This window comes from Podarcis erhardii, assembly GCF_964252035.2.
Source record: "Podarcis erhardii genome assembly, chromosome: 16".
NCBI classification, from domain to species: domain Eukaryota; kingdom Metazoa; phylum Chordata; class Lepidosauria; order Squamata; family Lacertidae; genus Podarcis; species Podarcis erhardii.
In genome coordinates, this window is record NC_138514.1 from 36,559,204 (window position 1) to 36,580,743 (window position 21,540).

The following is a 21,540-nucleotide window of genomic DNA, read 5'->3' on the forward strand; positions in this document are numbered from 1 at the left end:
GTAGATCAGGAATAGGGAACTTGTGGCCCTTCATGTGTTGTTGGACTACAATCACTATCATCTCTATCCTTTGTCCTTGCTGGCATGGGCTGATGGGAATCGAGTCCAACAGGATCTATAGGGTCACATATTGCCCATCCCTGCGTTACTAGGTTCTAGTATTATGAAAGGGGGAGGAAAACTTCTATCCACTTTCTCCACACCACACATAATTTTATACACCTATGTCATGTCCACCATCACCCCTTACTCACGTTTTTTCTTAATTAAAAAGTCCCAAATGTTGTAACCTTTCCCCCTAGTGGAGTTGCATAGCCTTTTCTGTGGTTCGCCTGTATTGTGGAATTCTCTCCCAAGAGAGGTTTGACTGGCTCCCTCCTTTTTTCTGCCAGCAGGCTAAGACCTTCCTGTTTAGACAGACCTTTGAAAGCTAGGTGCAGATGATGTTGATAACTGGTCTATCAGGACAACTGATATTTTAAAGCTGGTTCTAAACGTGCGTTATTGTATTTCAACTATTGTTTTCAACCAGTTTGTTTTTATTACTTTGTATTTTAAAACATTGCTTTTTAAATGCTGTAAGCCACCTTGAATCCCAACTTGGAAAAAACACACACATGAAATCACCATCAACCCTTTCATAAGCTATAAAAAAGTGGCTCACAACATATAAAATACAGAAAGATCAGTCTATAAATTATGCTGGAAGGCAGGAAAACACAACTGCATTGGACCTTATTTTAGCAAACTCGCTACATTTATAAGATAGTTTGCCTCTTTTAAAGTTTATTGAAAAAATGCACCAAGTAAAAACCCTAGAGGTAGAAAAAGCTCATTAGTGCCTAAGAGATATCAGGCACAAATAAGAACTGGTGTTTGCCGAAATCTAAACAGAAAGACAATCCTGTGACGTTATCAGTGACACAGTCCTTGTTGTTTCCCTCCTTAAAAACTCAGAAGAGGGGAAGAGGGGGAGAGAGAAAACACACTCACAAAGCACTAGGAAAGCACATCTCTATTTCTGGAGTTGGCAAAGACACCATCACTATGGTCTCCATAACAACAGCAAGATACAAACTTCCTTCCCGGTGGCTTCCCAGGACACAGGATAAAAAACACATGATGCTTCAAAGCAAAAGGCTTGCAAGAAATTAAGACTTAATTCAGCAAGATAAACAATACCCCAAAAGCCCTCAAACCTGCACTGTAGAGCCGTAGCAACTGAGGGAGTTAATAATCCCAAAAACTGATTTCTCAATCGTAAGCAGCGTAGTAAAAGTAACAATAGTGATCTGAATTTTTCTTCTTTTTTTAACTTCAAACTTCCAAAATAATTTGGTGCTGATGCATCACTGTTAGAAGAGGAGGTTACCGGGAGGTGAGGTAAGAAGGACGAGTGCTTCCAAGGGTTTTGTTGAAAATATATTATGAAAACATTCCCTCTGCCAAAGTTCTCACTTTGCCAAGCTAAAGGTAGGAGTGTCTTTTATGACAGCTTTATAAAACCTTGGCGTCTTATAACACACAGGGCCTGATCCAGAGAGCCTTCACACACAACAGCCTGTGTGAGGAACTTCCCCTGCCAAGCATATGATTGGCACTGCTGACTCTCTCTCTCCCTTACGTATATGTCACTTTATCATGCTTGAAGGGTGCGACTAAGAAGTAACACAAACACAAAACAGGGTCAAGGGCAGCGTAAGATTCACATCTTTCATTTTATTTCAATGTTTCTGCACAGAAGAATTAACAAAACTCCAAAGTCTCCCCACATTTAAGTTCACTGTGGAACTAAGCGGTGGTGGTGGTGTTTTTTTAAAAAACAAAACAAACCAATAATAATTTTTGCTTCTGGGCTTATTTGTATTCCTCATTAAGCTTGGTTTTCACACTTATTTTCCCTTGGTACCTGTGGCTGGACAGCAGGCTCTAGAGCAGGGATGAGGACGCTGTGGCCCTCCAGCTGTTGTTGGGCTCCAATCCCCAGCAGCCAACAGGACCAAGGGTGATGGGAGCTGTAGTCCAGCAATATCTGGAGAGCCACAGGCTCCCCGCTCATGGTCTAAAGGAAACCTCTGTGAGGCTGTTAGCCACAGGCTGGAGCTCACTGCACTGAAAAGACACAGAGCATAAGCAGGTACTGAGGTGCAGATTGTCAGTGTGAACGGACCCATATGAAGCTATACACTCTGTGTCCAAAAGTCATACCTCTCTATCCATTTCTCCTGCAGAAAAGGATACCCCTTTTAAAAATCCTCTTAAAATGAATGGCCTGAAGCTACCGTACTTCAATTCCAGTGTACAATACCCTCCTGCCTTGGTATTCCCACCAGCGATAAGCACGTGTCACCTTCCTGATATGCTCCTCCTGAAATGAAATCTAATCCTCTTCTTTTTCTATGTAAGACTTGGTGCCCACACGGGCCATCTGCCGAGCCAGGTAGCGGTCTCTTGCTGACATCACTGTCTCCTCGTTACTACGCTTTGCAAATTTGCTCTGGCTCTCTGGAGGTTTCTCTGCTTCCTCTGCTCCCACCCCTGAAGTCCTGTGCTTCAATTCTAATGATCTCTCAGAGTTGGGGGGTTTTTCTCCCATACTATCACTTTCTGGAGCCCGATGGCAATCTTTTGCCAAGGGCCCAGGGCTACTACTTTTCCTTTTTTGCCGCTGCTGCTGCTTCTCCTCTTTGTGTTCCTGTGCCCCTTTGTCCCTTTCCCTATCCCTGTGCCTCTCTTTGTGCCTCTCTTTCTCTTGCTGTTCCCACTCAGCATACCTTTCCTCTCTGTCTCTCCACGTTTTCAGATCTCTATCATAATCATCCCTCTCTTTCCTGTCTTTTCTCCTCTGCTTCTCATCCTGTTCTTCCCGTCTCCTATGATGGTTCTCGGGTCTAGAGCGCTCCTCTTTTTCATGGTCTTTGTGTCTTCTCTCGCGTTCCTTTTCCCTGTGCTGCCCACTTTTTTCCTTCCTTCCCCCACCCTCCTCTTTCTCTGGATGACTTGAAGGCACCTTTTGATGGCAGCTTCTCTCCTCGCTGGATGACCTTGAGTCCCTTCGGCTCCTGTGATGCCTGGAACTCTCCCCACTACGGTCAGAGTGGCCTTGCCTACTCTCCTTTTTGTTGCCAGTTCGGCTGTTTGTGTGTGCTTTAGCACTGTTCTCCTCATCACTAGTATCCATTTCCAAGTCACTGTCTGCATCTGGGTTATCTTCTGCTTTTAGAGGAATGTGGGAACTTGTCCTCTCATCCAGGTTCTTGCTTATTTGCTTGGAGTCACAGGAATTCCCACTGGGTTCTTCTTCCTTTATCCTACATTTTTTTTAAGAAACAAAATAAAATTCACTCCCTGCCAACTCAGAACAACCTAGCATCATCTTATCCTCCAAAGCATACACCCACATTTCTAAGAAAAGCATGTTTTCATGTCAAGAATTTGTAGAAAACTGCAAGTTTACCGCATTTATTTCACAACAAGAAACAGAAACTCCATGATCCTAGAGAGTATACCACCTCTGAACACCAGGCGCTGGGGACAATAAATGGTGCTGGCCATTATTTTAATGCCGTGTTTGGGTGCTTCCAAAAAAACTTTCTGGCTGCTACTTGAAACTAACAATGCATAATTGAAACATGTGGCATGCATGGCTAAATATTAATCTCTCATCCAGAATGTGTGTATCAAATGTTCAACTCCTGATTTGTGTTAAACACGGTACCAACAGCATTCCTAGTTGGAGGGATTTAATATGGGTTCCTTATCAGTTGTCCTTCACTACAGACTGCAAGTGGAATCAGACAAAACTCACTCCGGTGTGCACTCATTTTGCCTACTGGAAGTGATGGGCAGAACATGTAGCAGTCATCATGGCTGCCATCTGTAATGAATGGTTGGCAAAGCCATGAGGCATAACAGGCACACACTCTGAGGCAGTATTTATCACCACTTGTTTTTCTGTCATCTATACCTGAACTTGTTTGGTTCACATCACATACTGGAGTAGGGTTCGGACCCAGTGATTCATCAATCCATGTTGTAAGCTCTGACTGGCAAGTACCGTATTTTTCGCCCTATAGGACGCACTTTTTCCCCTCCAAAAATGAAGGGGAAATGTGTGTGCGTCCTATGGGGCAAATGCAGGCTTTCGCTGAAGCCTGGAGAGCGAGAGGCGTCGGTGCGCACCGACACCTCTCGCTCTCCAGGCTCCAGGAAGCTATCCGCAAGCCTTGTGCGCCGGGGAGAACTCCCCCCGGGCGCGCACGGCTTGTGGGCGGCAGCCGGCAGCGCGGAGCACGGGGCGCCCTCTGGAGGACGCCCCGTGCTTCGCGCAGGTGTTCGCAAGCCTTGCACGCCCGGGGGAACTCCCTCCAGGCGTGCACGGCTTGCGGGCGGCAGCCGGCAGCGCAGAGCATGGGACGCCCTCCGGAGGACGCCCCGTGCTTCGCGCAGGTGTCCACAAGCCTTGCGCGCCTGGGGGGAATTCCCCCCAGGTGCGCAGGGCTTGCTGGCGGCAGCCAGCAGCGCGGAGCACGGGGCGCCCTTTGGAGGACGCCCCGTGCTTTGCGCAGGTGTCCGCAGCCTGCCGCCCAGTGGGCGGGGCGCCCTGAAGCAGAGTGCCCCGCACGCCGGACAGACATCCGCAGTGTGGGGAGCCCTGCAGGAGTTCCCCACAGGGCTCCCCATGCTGCGGATAGCAGCCTGCCGCCCGGTGAGCGTGGCGCCCTGAAGCAGAGCGCCCCGCGCGCCAGACAGACATCGGCCAGCCCCACAAACTCGGGGGACAGCGGGGAGGCGCAGCGCCGCCATCCCACTGTTCCCCGACCTGGTTTTGGGGGGGAAATAAAGGGGGAAAAAATTCCTTTATCCCCCCCCCAAAAGTAGGTGCGTCCTATGGGACGAAAAATACGGTACTTTAAGACCCGTAAATATGACTCAGACTTTGGATTATCTCCAAATTAGCACAAATAAGCTGTGAACATTTATTAGTATTAATGAAACAAGAGTGGCAAGATTTTCCATTTACCAGAAAAGGAGAATACTACTTCCTTATAAAGGATGACTACACTATTGCAAAACAGTCCCCCAAAGAGGGAAAATGTGATGACATTGTCTTTAGTGACAGATATGCTCCAAATGCCCCAGTGACAGCATCTGTAACATTATGAGACATTTGTATTTTGCTGAACAGTACAGCCTTATCATGTTTCTATACATACATTCAAGAGATATTCCTCTTCTGGAAAGATTAACACAAGACAAAACAAGGTGGTAACAGCTGAGAGTATAATTATAGCTATCAAACTGATAGGACCAGGGAAGTTACAATGTTTCAGTCTTGGGTAGTTAATAAGGAAGCTAACATTTAAGGATATAACCCACACTGTTTACTTCACTAAAATTATCTGTCCAAGCAATCCAGATTCTTCAGCCAGAAAAGCAAAATTCTGCCACATATACATCAACTGGGTAAAAGCTTATGTAATTCTAAGTCACTTTAAGACAATTTATGTAGTAAGTGATTAATAAATGCAAATAATAATGATGGTGATGATTTTGAACATGCCTTTCGAATTAAGAGTGGACTTTGGCTAAGGGAAGGTAAAGCCAGCCTGAGATCGGTAAGTCACTAGTGGCACTGCTGTTTCTATAGCTTGCTTGGAAAAGGACACATGCACACACAGAGAGACTGTTTGTCAGGGGACATTAAGAAACATGCTTAAGTGCCAGCATTTTATAGCTGGTTTTCTTCTAGAATGTATTATGGACTCTGCCTATGTCTGAAAAAACTTCTCCCTTTGTTAAAAAAAAAGGTAATTTCTTTTTTCGTAAAAAAAGAAAGAAAAGGCAACCACAGTGATGCACAGAGCAAATATGAAACATTTAAAAATAACTAAAAGAGAGCACCAAATGAACAATAAAAACAGACACAAATGGGAAAAAGTATAGCATCATGCAATTAAAAATGTGTACAAAACCAGGAAGGAGACAGCCTTCCATGTCTCCCTGGTAACATCCCAAAGCCACATTGCCACCCTGGTGAAAGAGAACAGTAGTTTAATTACCCTCCATATGTTATTATTGAAGGATCACCTTCCAGGTCACAAATGTCTTGGCTTGATGCCAATAAGCCAGCCTAGCCTGCTCCCCACTATAGTCACATCACATCATCTGTAAGGAAACGTTTCCTCATTCATCCAGAGAGAGAGGAGGCACCCACTTGACCTCTGACTGCCATCCCACCCAAGAGTGGAGCAAAAATTCAGTCCCTTCTTTATGGTTATCAAACACCATGCACACTCTGGTTAGAATGAAACTCTCCATTCTGAGCTGAGGATTGCTAACTGGGACCAAACTCTGGCTCCATTAAGCTCAAAGCCATCAAGGAGATGCTGAAACTGTGACTGCCAGAGAAGCTGATTTTTCTGCATTTCAACCTTACCTGGCCTCCCGAAGGCTGCATTTGGGCATCTCCTCTTCCCCCACTGCCTGGTTTAGCAGGTGCCTGTAAAAGCCACTGAGATCCTTCTGCTTGGTCACATCCAGACATGCTGAAAAAAGGGAAGGAGGACATAAAATTAGGAATTATTATTATTTATCAATAGAGCAGCTGAGAGAAAAAGCTTCACTGCAATTGCCCACATTGCCTGGGATATCTGGAACAAAGCAGGGGTTGTACACAGTACTCAGATTATAGGGGCAGTGATGGTGGGGAACAGCCTCCTTTAGCTACTGTTTTTAGAAAGTTATTGAGGAGAGAATGGTGTGGCTAAAACTGGGGATGCGGCAGGGATGGAGTTTGAGGGTCTCATCAAGTGCCACCTATCTCCCATCTCTTGAGCACTAGGGAGTATAAGCAGCTGTGGTTCCCTCTTCAAAGAGACATGAAGAGGGCATTTCAGAATAATCCAACTGCTGATCACTGGTATGCACACATGCAGTCCAAAAAAGAAATCCAATATGACAATTCCTAAAAACCACACATACTTCTTATGATGTGAAAATGATATTGTGATAGTGCTGTACGGTGGCTAAGCGTTTGTATTGAAGAGGGGAGATTTCCATACAAACCCCTGAGTTTTCTTTAAGCAAATGTCTCTCTCCCCCCAGCTTACTTCACAAGCCGCACATTATCCCAAGCCAAAGGAGCAAGGCCGGGGACAAAAAAGAGTTCCCATCTTGACACCTCCTCAAGGAGACAATGTATAAAGGAACACAACCAAATCTGCCAGATGATTCCTACCTAAAGGTCATTTAGGCTACTGTGAGTTCAGACTCTTGACAATTTGGTTCCTAGCACCCACGAGAGCAATCTATCAGCACCCTGGTCATCTTCCTCACCCTCAATTGCTGCCTCCCTCTTCTCTCTTTCCTCCTCCTCAGCTCTTTCTTGCAGTTTCTTCTTGTAGGCCGATGTTACAAAGGCTTCTTTGTCATCAAACGCGCCTCCTTCCAGTTCACGTTCTTTCTGAATCTTCTTCTCCATTCTCTTTTCCTGCTCCTTCTTCCTTAGCTCGGCCGCCTTGAGAATATTTTGGATGTACTTGGGCTGCAAAGACAAACAGCAATGAAGAAATGGAAGAAGACTGAGATTACCTGTGGCAAATAAATCGAAGGTGCTGTGAATATTGTGGGATACATTTTACAGAAGCTACTGCTGCCCCTCTGAGCTGCCATCAGTACCAAGGCAAAGTTATTGAGCAGAGGCCCACAAAATCTGCCTGGTATCAGTAGCCAGGTGAAATCTGTGCTTGCCACCAATACTACTTGTGATGCTACACTTAAACCCTGAGTTTAAAGCTGGGGGACTCTTCCCAGTCAAACTGAGCCCCATCCAACACTTTGCATGAGGTGAGGAAGATTCTCTGTCATTCTCCAGAACACAAAGAGGCCATAGGGAAATACATGTATAGTGTTTTTCCAAAGTCAGCACTGACTCTGGGAGAGTTCCCCAGGTTCTTGAGAAGGGTGAGAGAGAGCCAGGAAGCACACCTGTGGACCTGTGATCCTGAGAGATGAAGTTGATGTCCAACAAAAATGTGCAGGAAAGGGACAGTGTGATCCAAGTCTAAATGTAGTGTATCTGTAAGACTTGGGCTTAAATCTGACTGCAGAGGCTTGCAAAAGATAATTCTCCCTTAGCCCTCAGTTCTCCATTTTTGAAATAGGAACAGAGGCCCATCCCACATGACAGTTGAAGGTAAACTTGAAAGAGGTGATGCAGTTTGTAAGAATAAAAAAGTGTCACTTGAATGATAAATAGCAGCACCAGCAGATCCCACTCCTGAATTTCCCATGAAGTGCAGGGAGTGTTAACCTTTGATTCCCTTCCCCTCAGTGGCTCCACATCCCGCTTGGCCTCTTCCCACCCACAGCTGGAGGTCTTCACCACCCCAAACATCCCTAGTGTAGAGAGGCAAAGACAGACATCATACTCATTTCCAGGTATGGACCTTTTTTTCCCCTTTCCCTGCAAGTGCGCTGGCATGACTTTCTGCCTTCTTTTGCTGTATGTCGTCGTAAATATTGTCATATTCATACACTGTGGAGTCTTCCGCCAATGCCCTCTGGATCTCAAGCTTGGTCTTTAAAAGGAAGGAAAGAAAGGTTATGGTATTTTCATTAGAGTCTTCCAGGAAGCTAGTCCAGCAATGTATTATCTATAATTATCTCAGTTAAGACAGAAGCTGCAAACAAGAGACTTTTATTAAAAACATCTAAGGCGCTAGCTCAGCCTTCCAGATGGTTATACAAGAGAAGTCTTCTCCTCCTTGCTGCCAAGCTTCTGCTTCCAAAGACCTGTGCTGTTTATTCACCCCTCACTGCTCCATTCTGGAAGTTTGTCCTAGAAACCTTTAAAGCCAAAATAACAGCCCCATCGTGTGGCCCTGTGTTCTCTGACTGGAAATAAAGCACATCACTATTTACCTGTGTTGAGGATGTGCTCTCTGACTTTGGGCCAGAAAAAACATAAGACAGAGACGGACAGACAGCCACTGGAATAGAAAGCTGCTACAATGGTAGTGTTAGCCCATCATGGCAAACTATGGTTTACCAAAAAAACACAGAAGTTCCCACTTTGTTCCTCTCCTTTAGACAGCAACAGTAACAAACACTCTTGCCTGGCTTAGAGTTACATCCAAGGATCACCGTTTGCTTCACTCTAATAAAACTACAACGTTGCACCATGGTTTGTTCTCTCCTATCAACAAACCACAATCTGCGTGTTGGACATAACGCTAACCCAGAGATGATGGTTTGTTGCTCCTGCTCACACTAGTGCCTGAGCAAAATGAGAACAATCTTCAAGGCATTGTAACCCACTTTGTCTCCCTGGCCAAAGAAACACTATGATTGATTATATGGTTACAACACAGAAGTATGTGTTCATTTTTACGCATACACAGGCAAGGTCTATAACAGGGACGTCCATCTCCCAATAGTCTGCGATCTACTCACAGTATAAAAAAACTGGCAGTGATCTACCCATTGTCGTAAAAAGACTGGCAGTGATCTACCCAAAGTTGTGGAGCTATTTTTAGGAAGCCAAAGTTGTGGGTTGTTTTTTGTTTTTTTGTAAGGAGATCGCTGAGGAGCCAGAGATCAACCAGGATCTACCAGGAACTCCCCATTATCTACCAGTAGATTGTCATCCACTTCTTGGGCATGCCTGGTCTATAACATTCCCCTCTTCCCAGTAGCAAACCCAAGTGTGAGTCTAAGTTAACTCTACCACCTTGCCCTGAAGCCCCAGGGAGCAACTGAGTAAGCCTTCCCTTCCCTACAGGAAACCAAGGGGCCATGCATGTTTCCACTAAGTGCAAACCACAGAGATGTTATCTCTCATACTCATCATAATCTGCAAAACCATCTTCTGTGTTTATGTAACCCAAAGGCCAGTATTTCTATTACAGAAAAAATTATTTGCTCCATGTCTTTTCTCTCCATGAAGATTTAGCCAAGTGTGGTGGAAATCTAAACAGTGGACAAGTTCCTTTTGTTTTCTCATACTATTAAGACTTTCATTCTGAAACAAAAGTTACACAAGGAGTCAGTCAAGGAGTCCTATATTTGATGTCAGAGAAGGAATTTGCCTCTCCTGGTGGTTTTTACAGTGTGGATGCTAAATTAGTCTCCACGTTTAATGGTGCATTGTAAACTATGAGTAGATATATGGCAACCTGCTTCAAGGCTTGCAGCAGGGTTGTTTTTCTGTAACAACTTAGACATAGCCAAAATAAACCCAAGAAAAACAGAGTTGTATAAAAGCGGAACTGTTTATTATGCAAACAAAGTCATGGAAACTAAAAATTCAAGCTTTGATATATATTATGTCATTGTTAATAAGTAAAGTGTTGCAGTTCCAAAACCAAGCGCCAAGAGGACAGGGCTGGTGTGTAAAATTATGAGGATGAATCACATAAAATAATCCAATAATTCATTTATACATTGCACTAATACATTTTTTTAAAAAACCATTATGAAAAGAAGAACAGCTGCCACTCTAATTTTTTTAACACTTGCTGCCAAAACTTGGTGAAATATACTGGTTGACAGCCCTATAGGAAAACCATTAGCCTTGTCAGGTGCCAGTGTTAACCTATTTCTAAACATTTGCACTGGTGTAAGACAGCCAGGTAAATAAGCCTACCAAAGTTGCTGGTCTGGATTTCTTTTCTACTGCTGGCTAAGAAGCTAGACTGCATTTCAATGCAGGCTGTAGAACATGCTCCTCTGCAACAAACATGAAACTGCGGTCTGCCAGCCTCTTGGCAGGCTAGTAAAAAAAAAAGGGCTTTCTACCAAGCAGATTTGTGGAGGAGAGACAAGAGTGATCTGTCTCTCCTCTACTAGATTGCTTACTTACCTGAATGGAATTACTGATTGCCTATGGCTACCAGGCAAGTTGTTACATTGAAGGCTTTACTAAAATCTTACTGGAGGGTTGGGGAGGAGACACTAGCATTACCTCGATGCATGATAGTGGAAAGTCAGATTTTAAGATGGAGCATGCTGTCTTGGTTATTGGCCTTACCCTGTTCTAATTTAGGCGGCATGTTCCTCAGGAGAGAGCATTCTCTCTTTCTATACATTTCAGGGCAAATTGCCATATACATTGATATCAGTATAACAACCACCACCATATATATATTTGTGTAATGAGACCAGAAACCAAGGAGCAAGATGTGTGTGTACACACATTGCCAACTTACTTGTTTCATTGCTTGCTTTTTCAAGGCTTCTCGTTGAAGGCTCTCACCCACAGAAGACTGTGAAGAAAAAAATATTTTGCACATTAAGTTACATATAAATATATTTTTGTTTTGTATAGCCCACAATAGTTTAAAAAATAAATAAGGTTGCAGTCCTAAGAACACTTGCCTGGGAGTATGCCCCCAGAGAGACTGACTTCGAGTATTAATATGACCATCTTGAAGGCCAATACAAGTTTGCTACATTTTCAAAACAGTTTAAAAGCAAATAAATAGAGAAACACTGTAATCTGCATCCATAGAAAAGAAATTTCCAACAACTGAAATGCCAATATCATTTTCTTTGTCCATAAAGTAGTGTAATGAGAAGAGCTATGTGGTCAACACAGCCATCTGCACACTGATGACATATTAAGTCCCAATGAAGATGGTGGGACTTAAAAATAAACATGGTTATAATAATAATTTTATCACAGTGGTACCTCGGTTTTTGAGCATCTCGGAAACCAAATGTTTCGGTTTCCAAATGCCGAAAACCCCAAAGTAATTGCTTCCATTTTGAATGTTTTTTGGACATTTAACAGCTTCTGCTGCATTTTATTCAGTTTTCTCAATTGACTTTGCCAACTGCCCTTTGCGCCTCGGTTGTCAAACCGTCTTGCGGAACAGCTTATGTTTGACAACCAAGGTACCACTGTATTTATACCCCACCCATCCAGCTGGGTTCGTTCAGGCACTCTTAGGATTAGGAACACAGAAAGCTACCTTATACTGTTTTAGTAAAATATTTATGTTCAAACTGTTGTTTTTCCCTTTGTTAAGCATCGTACTATATTACAGCTTATGATGCAGGCACATAACTACATTAAAAATTGAGAAACTCAGCCTGTAAGCCTGGGATCGGGGCTGGCTGTGAGAGTTCGTGCCATAGACCTGGGCCAGATCTGAGCTGCAGCTGGAGAAGATGTTGCTCTTGCTGAGAGGCAGCAGCAGAAAGGCAAGGCAGGGCAGGGCAAGACACAGGCTTGGCCCTTCATGTGGATTGTGGCAGATTTTGTAGGCACCATATAGGGCTCCAACTCCATGGGGATGTGTTGGGCTGTTGTCAGAGCTCAGCTAGCACCCAACATCTCTCACTCAGTTACCTAAGCCTGCTCTGAAGATGTAAAGAGCAAATCAGTAATCACAAAGTGGTTATTTTGTAAGTAGGATACCACACACACACACACACACCTCCAAAGCACATTATGCGGGAAGAAGAACATCACACTAGAAAGCAGTGTATTAAGAACAGCAATGGAAACAGCCCTGCTAACTTAGTTCAGAATGCAGTTTCCTTATTCCCAATAAAGTGAAGCACACCAGATCTCTTCTTCACATTTCCTAATTCTACATAGATCTGCAGCTCCCTGTGTTTGCTGAACAAATTTAACTACAAAGACCACTTGTTTATAGAGCATTAGCAATCAAATATTCCTTTCCCTCCACCAGGTGACAGGGAAACATGAAAAATATCTTTTTTAACATTTTGGCAGCTATCGTAGTTTTCCAATCCTGCCATGACTCATACTGAACATCAGCTTTTCTTACAAGTGGAAGAACTTTTGTCACCAGCACTTCATAATACTAAAAAAAAGCAAATGGAAAACAAGCAGCAGGTAATTTTTTATTTTATTCTTATACATTGATGTCCAAGTGGGATGAAGAAAGCTGACTCACCATGACACACAGCAAATTCAAACTGACTTGAATATTAATTTGCTCTTGCAGAAGTGCCATATGCCATTTTTCTTGTTTCTGACACAGAACTGATCAACAATAAAGGTTCTCTAGGTTTTGAATTGCACTCATGTATGCTGCTTTCCTACCTCCTTGAAGTACCAAGCAAATGTTTGAACAACTCTTTTATGCCAATGTACTGTGGTGCTGAATCCAGGACTGCTCACCTGAAGCTTCAAATTACAGGGGGTTGCACTAAATGACCCTTGGGGTCCTTTCCAACATTACGATTCTGAAAGGAGTGACTACAATGAAGAACCCATTGTATTCCCCTGTAAGAAGGCACCTAGAACCAAATACCAAGTGCTGTAAAAGAAGAGAAGAGCTTTCACTTCTGAACTCCGCAATGGCACCTGGCAGGCTGCTGCTGGAGGGAGAATACTAGACTAGATAGACCTTTGGTGTTCATCCACCATAGCCATAGCTGCATTAGTAAACCCGGCCACAGTCAGTCTATATGTCATTCTTCTATCATGAAGAAACAGGTTTGGGACTAGCTCAGCTGGACAATGTATCAAAAGCACTGCACAGGAAGCATAGATCAACTGACCTTTGGAAGATGCTGACTGCCTTATCCATGACCGATAAGAAACATTGCTTACTGGCTCTGAAGGAAGGTTGGCTATGCATCCAGAAGATAAAGGTACCCCTGACCGTTAGGTCCAGTCGCGGACGACTCTGGGGTTGCAGCACTCATCTTGCTCTATAAGCCGACGGAGCCGGCGTTTGTCCGCAGACATGTGGCCAGCATGACTAAGCCGCTTCTGGCAAACCAGAGCAGCGCACGGAAACACCGTTTACCTTCCCGCCGGAGCGGTACCTATTTATCTACTTGTACTTTGACATGCTTTCGAACTGCTAGGTGGGCAGGAGCTGGGACCAAACAACGGGAGCTCACCCCGTTGTGCATTAATTGCCTCCGAAAATATGTCTTCAACTTGAGGGACTAAGCTAATTATACTTCAACTCAAAATATTGGAAAATATTTTGTCCAATATTTTCATGAAATTGGTCTATTCTTCATGCATAAGTCATTTCTCTCCATCAAAATATTTAAAATTCACAATAGTTTTTCCCAGACCTGGCTGTAGGCGGTTAAGTGTACTAGTGTCTGGAGATTATGCAAACAATAAAAGTAATATAGAGGCCTCAATTTCAGTACATAAAATTCTAAAGCGGTCCACCTGTCATTTGTTTGGACAGCGCGCCAAGAAGTTTAAGGAAAACAGCGCCAGCACAAACACCTCTTCCAGAGCTTTATGGGTGACAATTTCCTGTTGTGCTGAGAGGACTGATAGATGGGAACTTCCTGTTCTTTTGTATTATTTCTACTTATCAACAGGTCGTTTATTAAAGAACCTTACGAAGTCAGCAATCTGGCATGGGATTTCTGTTTGCCCCTAAACATGGCATTCTTTGGAGACACAAAGCTTGAACTTATAATATAATATTTTCTGAAAGGGAAAACTCTCTTAACCCTGCACTAAAAACACCAGGAAATGTGTTGCTCCCTAAAGGGAAAAGAACTGAAACACAACGAGAACTGCAGAGTTTGTTCCCTATATTGCAAATCTTTTAAATTTTTACTTTATTCTATCCCTTTTCATTATTCCTCTTTTATTTCAATCTTTCATACTTTTGCTACACCTGGTACAGTCTTCTCTTAGGCTGCCAAACTGTTTTTTTTTCTTCTTGACACAAAGTACCCTTTTAAAATAAGATTTATAAAGTGCTCCAACAACTTCACAAGCTCTCCTACCCCAGCCTATAAAGCAGCTAGAATGGATGAAGAGCATCACTCCCTCTTTATCTTGTGGATCAGATAAAAAAAGATATTATAGGGTTGTTCTGCTCCTGAAATAAGGAAGACTGCACATTTTAAAAAAGTATTTCAACTATTTATATATCACTTATCATTGTAGTCTCAGTCAGAGTGGCTGGACCAAACAGACCATTTTGGATTCAACTGTCACATGAAACAGATTGGCAACACATCAAGGTGTATGTTGGCTTCTGGATTAGAGTGAAGGAAATGAAGGTTCACAGAAATATTGGATATGCTGACCTCTCTTCCATTAAAGCTACACAGAGCGGCAGGCTTTAATAACTCTTGATCTTTCTTTTCTTTTTTAAGAGTTAAACTCTGTCTTAAGTGGGTGGGTGAAACTCCACATATTGCTTTTATTACTAGTTAACAATATATTTAGCATCAGAAGCACAAGGTTTGTCACAAAATGTTCACAGCATTCTTTGTGAATGATAGCATCCAATGAGCTCCTTTTAACTTGTAGAACTATAAAACTGCAAACGGGACACTGTACTACCTTTTCTTGTTTGACTAAACAGGGTTTGAAGCAACAGACTCCTGACACCCATAGCCTTGTGCCACTGAGGCTGCAGAGAAGAGGAGGAGGGGTGCCCTGCTCCAGAGTTCTACAAAACCCCATTTTTCGTCAACTTCAGGTGGCTAAAGTCCTTCTGCTTCTTCAACATTTACCTCTTGCTGCACATTAAGATTGGAACTGCCTCTGTGACCACTTGAATGATGTTTTGTCTCTAACTTCCATTGAAAACACCCACTTTTTACATCTCTCTAAGTACCCCCTGCCTACATTTCCTTCCCAATCCTCTTTTGTTTCCTCTGTGTCAAATTTTAGTCTGGAATCTCCTTGGGACAGGTATCTGCCCTCTTGTACTATGTAAATATCTCTTTCAAATGATTCATACACTCCTTGATTGTAAAAGAAAAGAAAACTCCATGGAATTTACAGAAAGCAACAGACATGTTGATGGCACCAAGTAAATATTTTTTTAAAACCCAGAACATTATTTTACTTCCTTTAAGCCTAATACAGCATCGGTCCTAAAACCAGTCCTGTTCTCCATGCATACTCATACACATTCACTTCGCTGTATAACTTGGAAATTATAAGAGAAAGATTAAACCACCTCTCAATACAGCAAAGAAAATCTTAATGAAATATGCATAGTAACATTTTTTTAACGCAACAAAAGTTTTCTATCTAATATATGATCACCATGGCCAAGTCAGGTGTGCAGGTTTGCTGGCATGGACTTTATTAGAGTTCAGTTATAAATACACCATCTTCAGACACGCAAGGCGTAGTTTTTGCTGATATGGAAGCAGCCAGGAAATGAAACCCCTCCCAAACGCAGCTCCTTATCTCGGAAAGGCCTAAAATTATTACTAAACTAATAAAGTAATTTTGTTTTTTAAAAATGATCTTATTTTTTGGTTGATGATAAAGGCAGTCGCTGGATTTATTACCTACTTTGTGGGCTGTGGAATAACATGGGGAGTTCTGTAAGATGCTTCCCCCCATCACCTGCCATGCCAGATCAAAGGGACAATATAAAGAGGCTATCATTCTCCTCTGTACACTCTATTTGCAAATGAGAGAATCTGTTTGGAAAAAAATCATAATCATTTTTTTGTGTGCGTGTGAAAAGCCAATTGTCAACCACCCATTAAACCCAGTGATAATGCATATTTTTCTTCTCTTTAAATAGTACATTAGACTAGAAGTTAGTAAATCATTGCCTATTTCTCATTAGTTAAGAGAAGATGAGGCGTGGGCAAGAGCAGAAATAGAATGTACAGGTGGAAAGTCAGGGACCTAAGGATACTCTGGGAGGGCACTGAATGTCAATAAGAAAATTCTAAACAATTCATCTACTGAGATTACTGTTATAAAGTTTTGAAACTAAGAATATTGTCTGCCAATTTTTCTTCAGATCGGCATCATTAAAAGGGCTAGTGACTTCTTTTATTTTTAAATGAAAGTTGAAAATGCAGGGGAAAGGTCTGGGGTACCCCTGAGGGTCCCAAAGAAACAGCTTGTTTCCTTTTACCCATTGTGTTGAACCAAAGGTGAACTGTTCCAGAAGGTTTGCTAAAAACGCCATCTTGGTAGTCAAGATAACCCCACAAATATTTGATAGTTGTTTTAGCAGTGAGCTCACTTGCTTTGATATAAGCTAATTGGCTTACTTTGATGCTCTCCTTATCTGTGGGCTTGGGATGCTGGGCTAAGCCCAGAAAGGGGAACTATCTGTAAGATTTGGGAATTTGCCACCTATGTCTTCATCTAGTTAGGTGAAATGGCGTATGCTGCTTTGTGTATATTTTATTTTATTTATTTATTATATTTATTGGTATAAAGAACATATGCATGTTTGCTTGGGTGCAAACAAGCCATCTCCTTGTTGCGGGGTCTGTCCTGCGTCTGCAAAGCCTAGATGAACTGGCAGGCTGCTTTGCTGTAAGTCTACGCCTTCTTTAATAAAGCACTAGAATTGGTCATTTTGCTGCTTTTGACATCCTTCTTTGGTATTCCTGCATCTGCCTACTCTCATGAGCCTTCCTTTGGGCCAACGATTCAGAACAGCCATAGAGATCAGAGAACATCCCATCCTTATAGCTTTGCCCTGGGTTTTGTTTCTACGCAATAGGGAGTTGCTTCAACCTGGATTAGATCATTGGTCCATCTAGCTCAATACTGCTGACACTGACAGGCAGAAACTCTCCAGAGTTGCAGACACAGGTCTTTCCCAGACCTAATTCAAAATGCTGGAGATTGAACATGAGACCTTCTGCAAGCAACACATGTGCTCTATTGTTGAGTTACAGTCCTGCTCCAAGGCTCTTCTACGTCACACCTAAATGTGACAAAGCAAACCAAATCCAGTAACTGGCTTTTTATATATACAGCACTAATTGACTTATGTATTATAATGTTAATTGCTATAAACCAATCAAAAGTTTAAATTATGGCCCCTGTATCTAACATATTTTTGTAAAGTTCTTATTGTATAATGTATTTAAAACAGTCTGGCAGATAAAGCTTGAAAAACAAGACTATAAAATTGGCACGCAGAATGAGTACAGTTGCACATGGGTTAAAATAACAAAGCCTAAGTAAAAACTTTCATTGTTATCTGATTATCAAGTATCATTCCAGATTTGCCAGGCTTGTAGCAAAGTTTGTTTTGAAAATGATGGCTCTGCTGTATATGTCATAAAAGCCTGCCAAATCATATAAAAAGTGCCTGGATGTTCTAGTCCCTGTTGAAATCTCCAATCACACAAAGGGTGACATAATGGGTCAGTGCATCTGGCTGTTAACCAGAAGGTTGATAGTTCAAACCCACTCAGGGATGGCTGTATGCAGGATTCCTGTATTGCAGGGGGTTGGACTAGATGACCCCCAGGGTCCATTCCAACTTACAATTCTATGATTCTATGTGTAATATTCTTAATTATAGATGTATTCCAGAGTGAGTGATACCAAGTGTCCAGTTTTCCATTGAATTTAAACTACTATTCCTGCTGCTAAGATCAAAGTATCTTTAACATATTGATAAGAACTTGGGTTGTGAAACATCCTGAAAGCAGCAATACTGATCCTTCATCTATGAGAACTAAGCCTATTTATAGACTATTATTCTCACAAAGAATAATAGAAACAGATACTTAAATGATGACTCTATGGCATGTAGCACCCTCTACTGGAAAAACAATTTATACTACAGAGGGGTTATTTTAAAGTTAAATTATAAGTTAGGCCCATCTTCCCTGTGTATACTGGGATCACATTGTCAGATGAGACTTCTGAGCCAAATGCTTTCTCAAATTCGTCTGACAGAAGCAAAGAGTAGCATCTTCTCTCTACAGTACTTGTAATTTGTCTTTATGGAACTCCATCCCAAAAGACACCTGAATAGCCCACTTTTTAAAAGGCCTTTAAGCCGGTAGATAAATCCTTCCTCATTCAGAAAGAATTCAGCAAGCTGGCTAGGCTGTTTAACAGCATATAGCTATGCAGGTCTACCCAAAAGTAGGTCACAACTGAGTTCAAATGAAATTACTCCCAGGATGCTTGGTAGAATACTAGGCTGATTTACTGATCTGCTGCTACAGTGGTTTTGAACCTGTATTTTAGTTGGTTTAAATAAATTTAAATTTAGTTTTAACTGGAATTTTTGAAAACTGCATTGGAAGCCTCCATGTATATCTTGGACTTTGTCCTCTCACAAACATAATAAATGCAACAAATCACAACAAAAAAACTAACCTCATCATCTGAGTCATCCATAAACACTGCATGTTTGACAAAGGTTTTCTGCTGTGCTTTCTTGGGAAATATAAGTCCATATCTGTGGAGAGAAAAATGAATATTGAATATATGTTCAGTAGTCTTGGTAACGTATTTTTCAGCTGTAGCAAAGTCTGAAATGTAAAGAAGAAACACAAAACAGCACTAGCTTTGCTGACAGCATGGAAAACAGGGCCCTGACTGACTGACTGACTGCAGCTACCAAAGCTGAGTCTGCTGAACAGACTCTTGGGCTGGAGAATTGTGGCTGTGGTTTATGTTAATTTTTTGTATCTTTATTTTTTAAATCTTATGAGTTATATGGAAATTGTTCAATTTGGTCGTGTACTTCTAATATGTTTTATTTATTGTTTATGATTACTTTTGTTATGTTTGTAATTATGTGAAACATGATGCCATTTAATTAAGGAAATTAGGCAAGGAGACATGGTGAGTGTTCTTTCTGCTTTTATAAATCAAACCAAAATATGTTGGGCATTCATACTGGGTCAAGTAATCTGGATTCTTGTATCTGCTGCTAATAATTTATTGGCCTTTTCTTTACATTATTTTCATATTCTTATATTGAGTTAATGTTTTAGCCACACTGAGGGTGCCACAAATGGCTATAACTGTTTTTAATAAAAATACCAAAAAAAAAAAAAATAGATCAAAGTAAAGAAGTGGATAAAACAATATTTTTGAAGGAAAAGGCATACAAGTGGGTCAGAAGCATCTCTGTTTTTAGAGAATCCCCAAGAGCTACAACAGGTGCCATTTGGGAAGAGGCATCATCTCCTCTGTGTTAGAGAAAGATGCTTCTTTTAAAACAGTGCCTGCCAACTGCAGTTTAAGTGCTTGCATCAAAAATAATAAATAAAGTACTTTTAAGAACTGCCATTAATGGAGGAGGCGGCTTCTTTTTCCCAACTAGCAACAGTGTGACATAGTGGTTAAAGTCACATTCCCAAACTTGACACACTGCAGAGTGTAGATGTTTTGAACTCCCATCAGTCCAGCCCATCACACCAGTACAATGCTGGGGCTGGAGGGCACCAGGTGGGCGAAAGCCTGAGTTAAAAGTGTCAAGACTAGGCCTAGGGGAGACACAGTCAAATCTCCACTCCACCGAAGAAGCTCGCCGGGTGATCTTTGGCCAGTCACTGTCTTTCAGCCTAACCTGCCTCACAGGATTTAAATGGAAAGGCACATAGAATCATGTACACCACCTTGAGGTGGGAGAGAAAGGTGGGATATAAATGCAATAAATAAATAACACAGTGCAACCCACGCTCCTGTAGGGTTGAGTCTTGGCTTCAGGGAGGAAATCACACACAGTGTGAGCAGCCTTGCTCAACCTTGGGTCCCTCAACCCTGTTGGACTACAACTCCCATCATTCCTAGCCAGCATGACTAGCGGTCAGGGATGATGGGAGCTGTAGTGCAAGGACGTGTGGGGCTGAGAAAGGCTGGGTTAGAGGGTCAGACCAACATCGGGGGGCGACCACACTTTGAACCCCCCACCAGGCCATTGCCGCTCAGCCTAACCTACCTCACAGGGGGGGGGGAATTAATTCTTGTTCACCACCTTGAGCAACTTGGGAGGGAAACGTGCAACGGAAATGCAGTAAAGAGTGATAAATAATTGGGGGGGGGGGAGCCTTGTTCCTCTTCGTTTCCCCCCAAAGCCCCACTTCACCTCCAAGTCTCTGGATCAGACCCGCCTCGCCCTCCCCGAAAAATCGCCTCAGTCCTCCTCTCTCTCTCGGCCACCCCGAAATTACCTCAGCCCCATCTTCCGGCCCTACTTTCCTCCTCCTCATGCCCCCCCTTCAGCCCTCCCCCCACGACCTCGGCCTCCCTCCCGGCAGGTGGTGCCCCCTCCTCGGAAAATAAAATAAAACCGCCTCGGTCCCTGCTTCGTCTTGTCAGTTTCGATGCACGCGGACCCAGGCCGGGGCTTTCCCCTCTCCCGGGCTCCGTTTCTCCTCAACGCCGCCCCTGCCTTTTCCTGCCCCGATTCCCACCCCGACCACGCGGCTCCTTCTCCACCCAAACCCCCAACCCCCATCCTGGCTCCCCCTCAGCTCCGCGGCCCCTTCGCCTCCCCTCCCCCACACTCACTGCTTGCTCGGAGCCGCCATCTTGGCGACGCGGCGCGAGGGCGGGACGAGGGAGGGGCGGAGGGAGGGCAGCAGAGTTGCTCTTTCCCGCCTCTTTTTCCCGCCTCAGCTTCTCGCTCGGCAACTGCGGATTCGACGCCGCCCCAGATCCGCCAATGTTTATTCCCACACACTCACTTAATTCCCGCCATTATTGTTATTATTACCGCTTCAGGGTCTCTTTATCAATATAATTTCCCCCCTAGCTTATTCGTTCTTTAAAATATTACCACCTCAGAGCAGTGCTGGAGTTACTGTATAAGCTAAACAAGC

At 43.0% G+C, this 21,540-nt stretch overlaps 1 protein-coding gene across 1 annotated transcript; it reads right to left on the minus strand.

The window, feature by feature from the left end:
* Positions 1-1,699: 1,699 nt before the first annotated feature.
* Positions 1,700-21,387, minus strand: NSRP1 (nuclear speckle splicing regulatory protein 1). Its single transcript, XM_081843977.1, has 7 exons — positions 21,230-21,387; positions 19,085-19,166; positions 11,211-11,267; positions 8,451-8,582; positions 7,339-7,546; positions 6,440-6,548; positions 1,700-3,311 (listed from the first exon to the last, which is right to left on the minus strand). Exons 1-7 carry the CDS (start codon positions 21,247-21,249, stop codon positions 2,381-2,383), a joined length of 1,539 nt encoding a protein of 512 aa, XP_081700103.1. The 5' UTR covers positions 21,250-21,387; the 3' UTR covers positions 1,700-2,380.
* Positions 21,388-21,540: the final 153 nt, after the last annotated feature.

What these genes read in the sequence shown, in the direction of transcription:
- NSRP1 (XM_081843977.1), bottom strand. Translation starts at nt 21,249, where the DNA reads ATGGCGGCTCCGAGCAAGCA. An exon ending in TGGATGACTCAGATGATGAG is followed by an intron (nt 11,268 to 19,084) that starts GTTAGTTTTTTT and finishes TTTTCTTCACAG; the next exon opens with TCTTCTGTGGGTGAGAGCCT. An exon ending in GAGGGAGGCAGCAATTGAGG is followed by an intron (nt 6,549 to 7,338) that starts GTGAGGAAGATG and finishes CCCTTTTTTCAG; the next exon opens with CATGTCTGGATGTGACCAAG.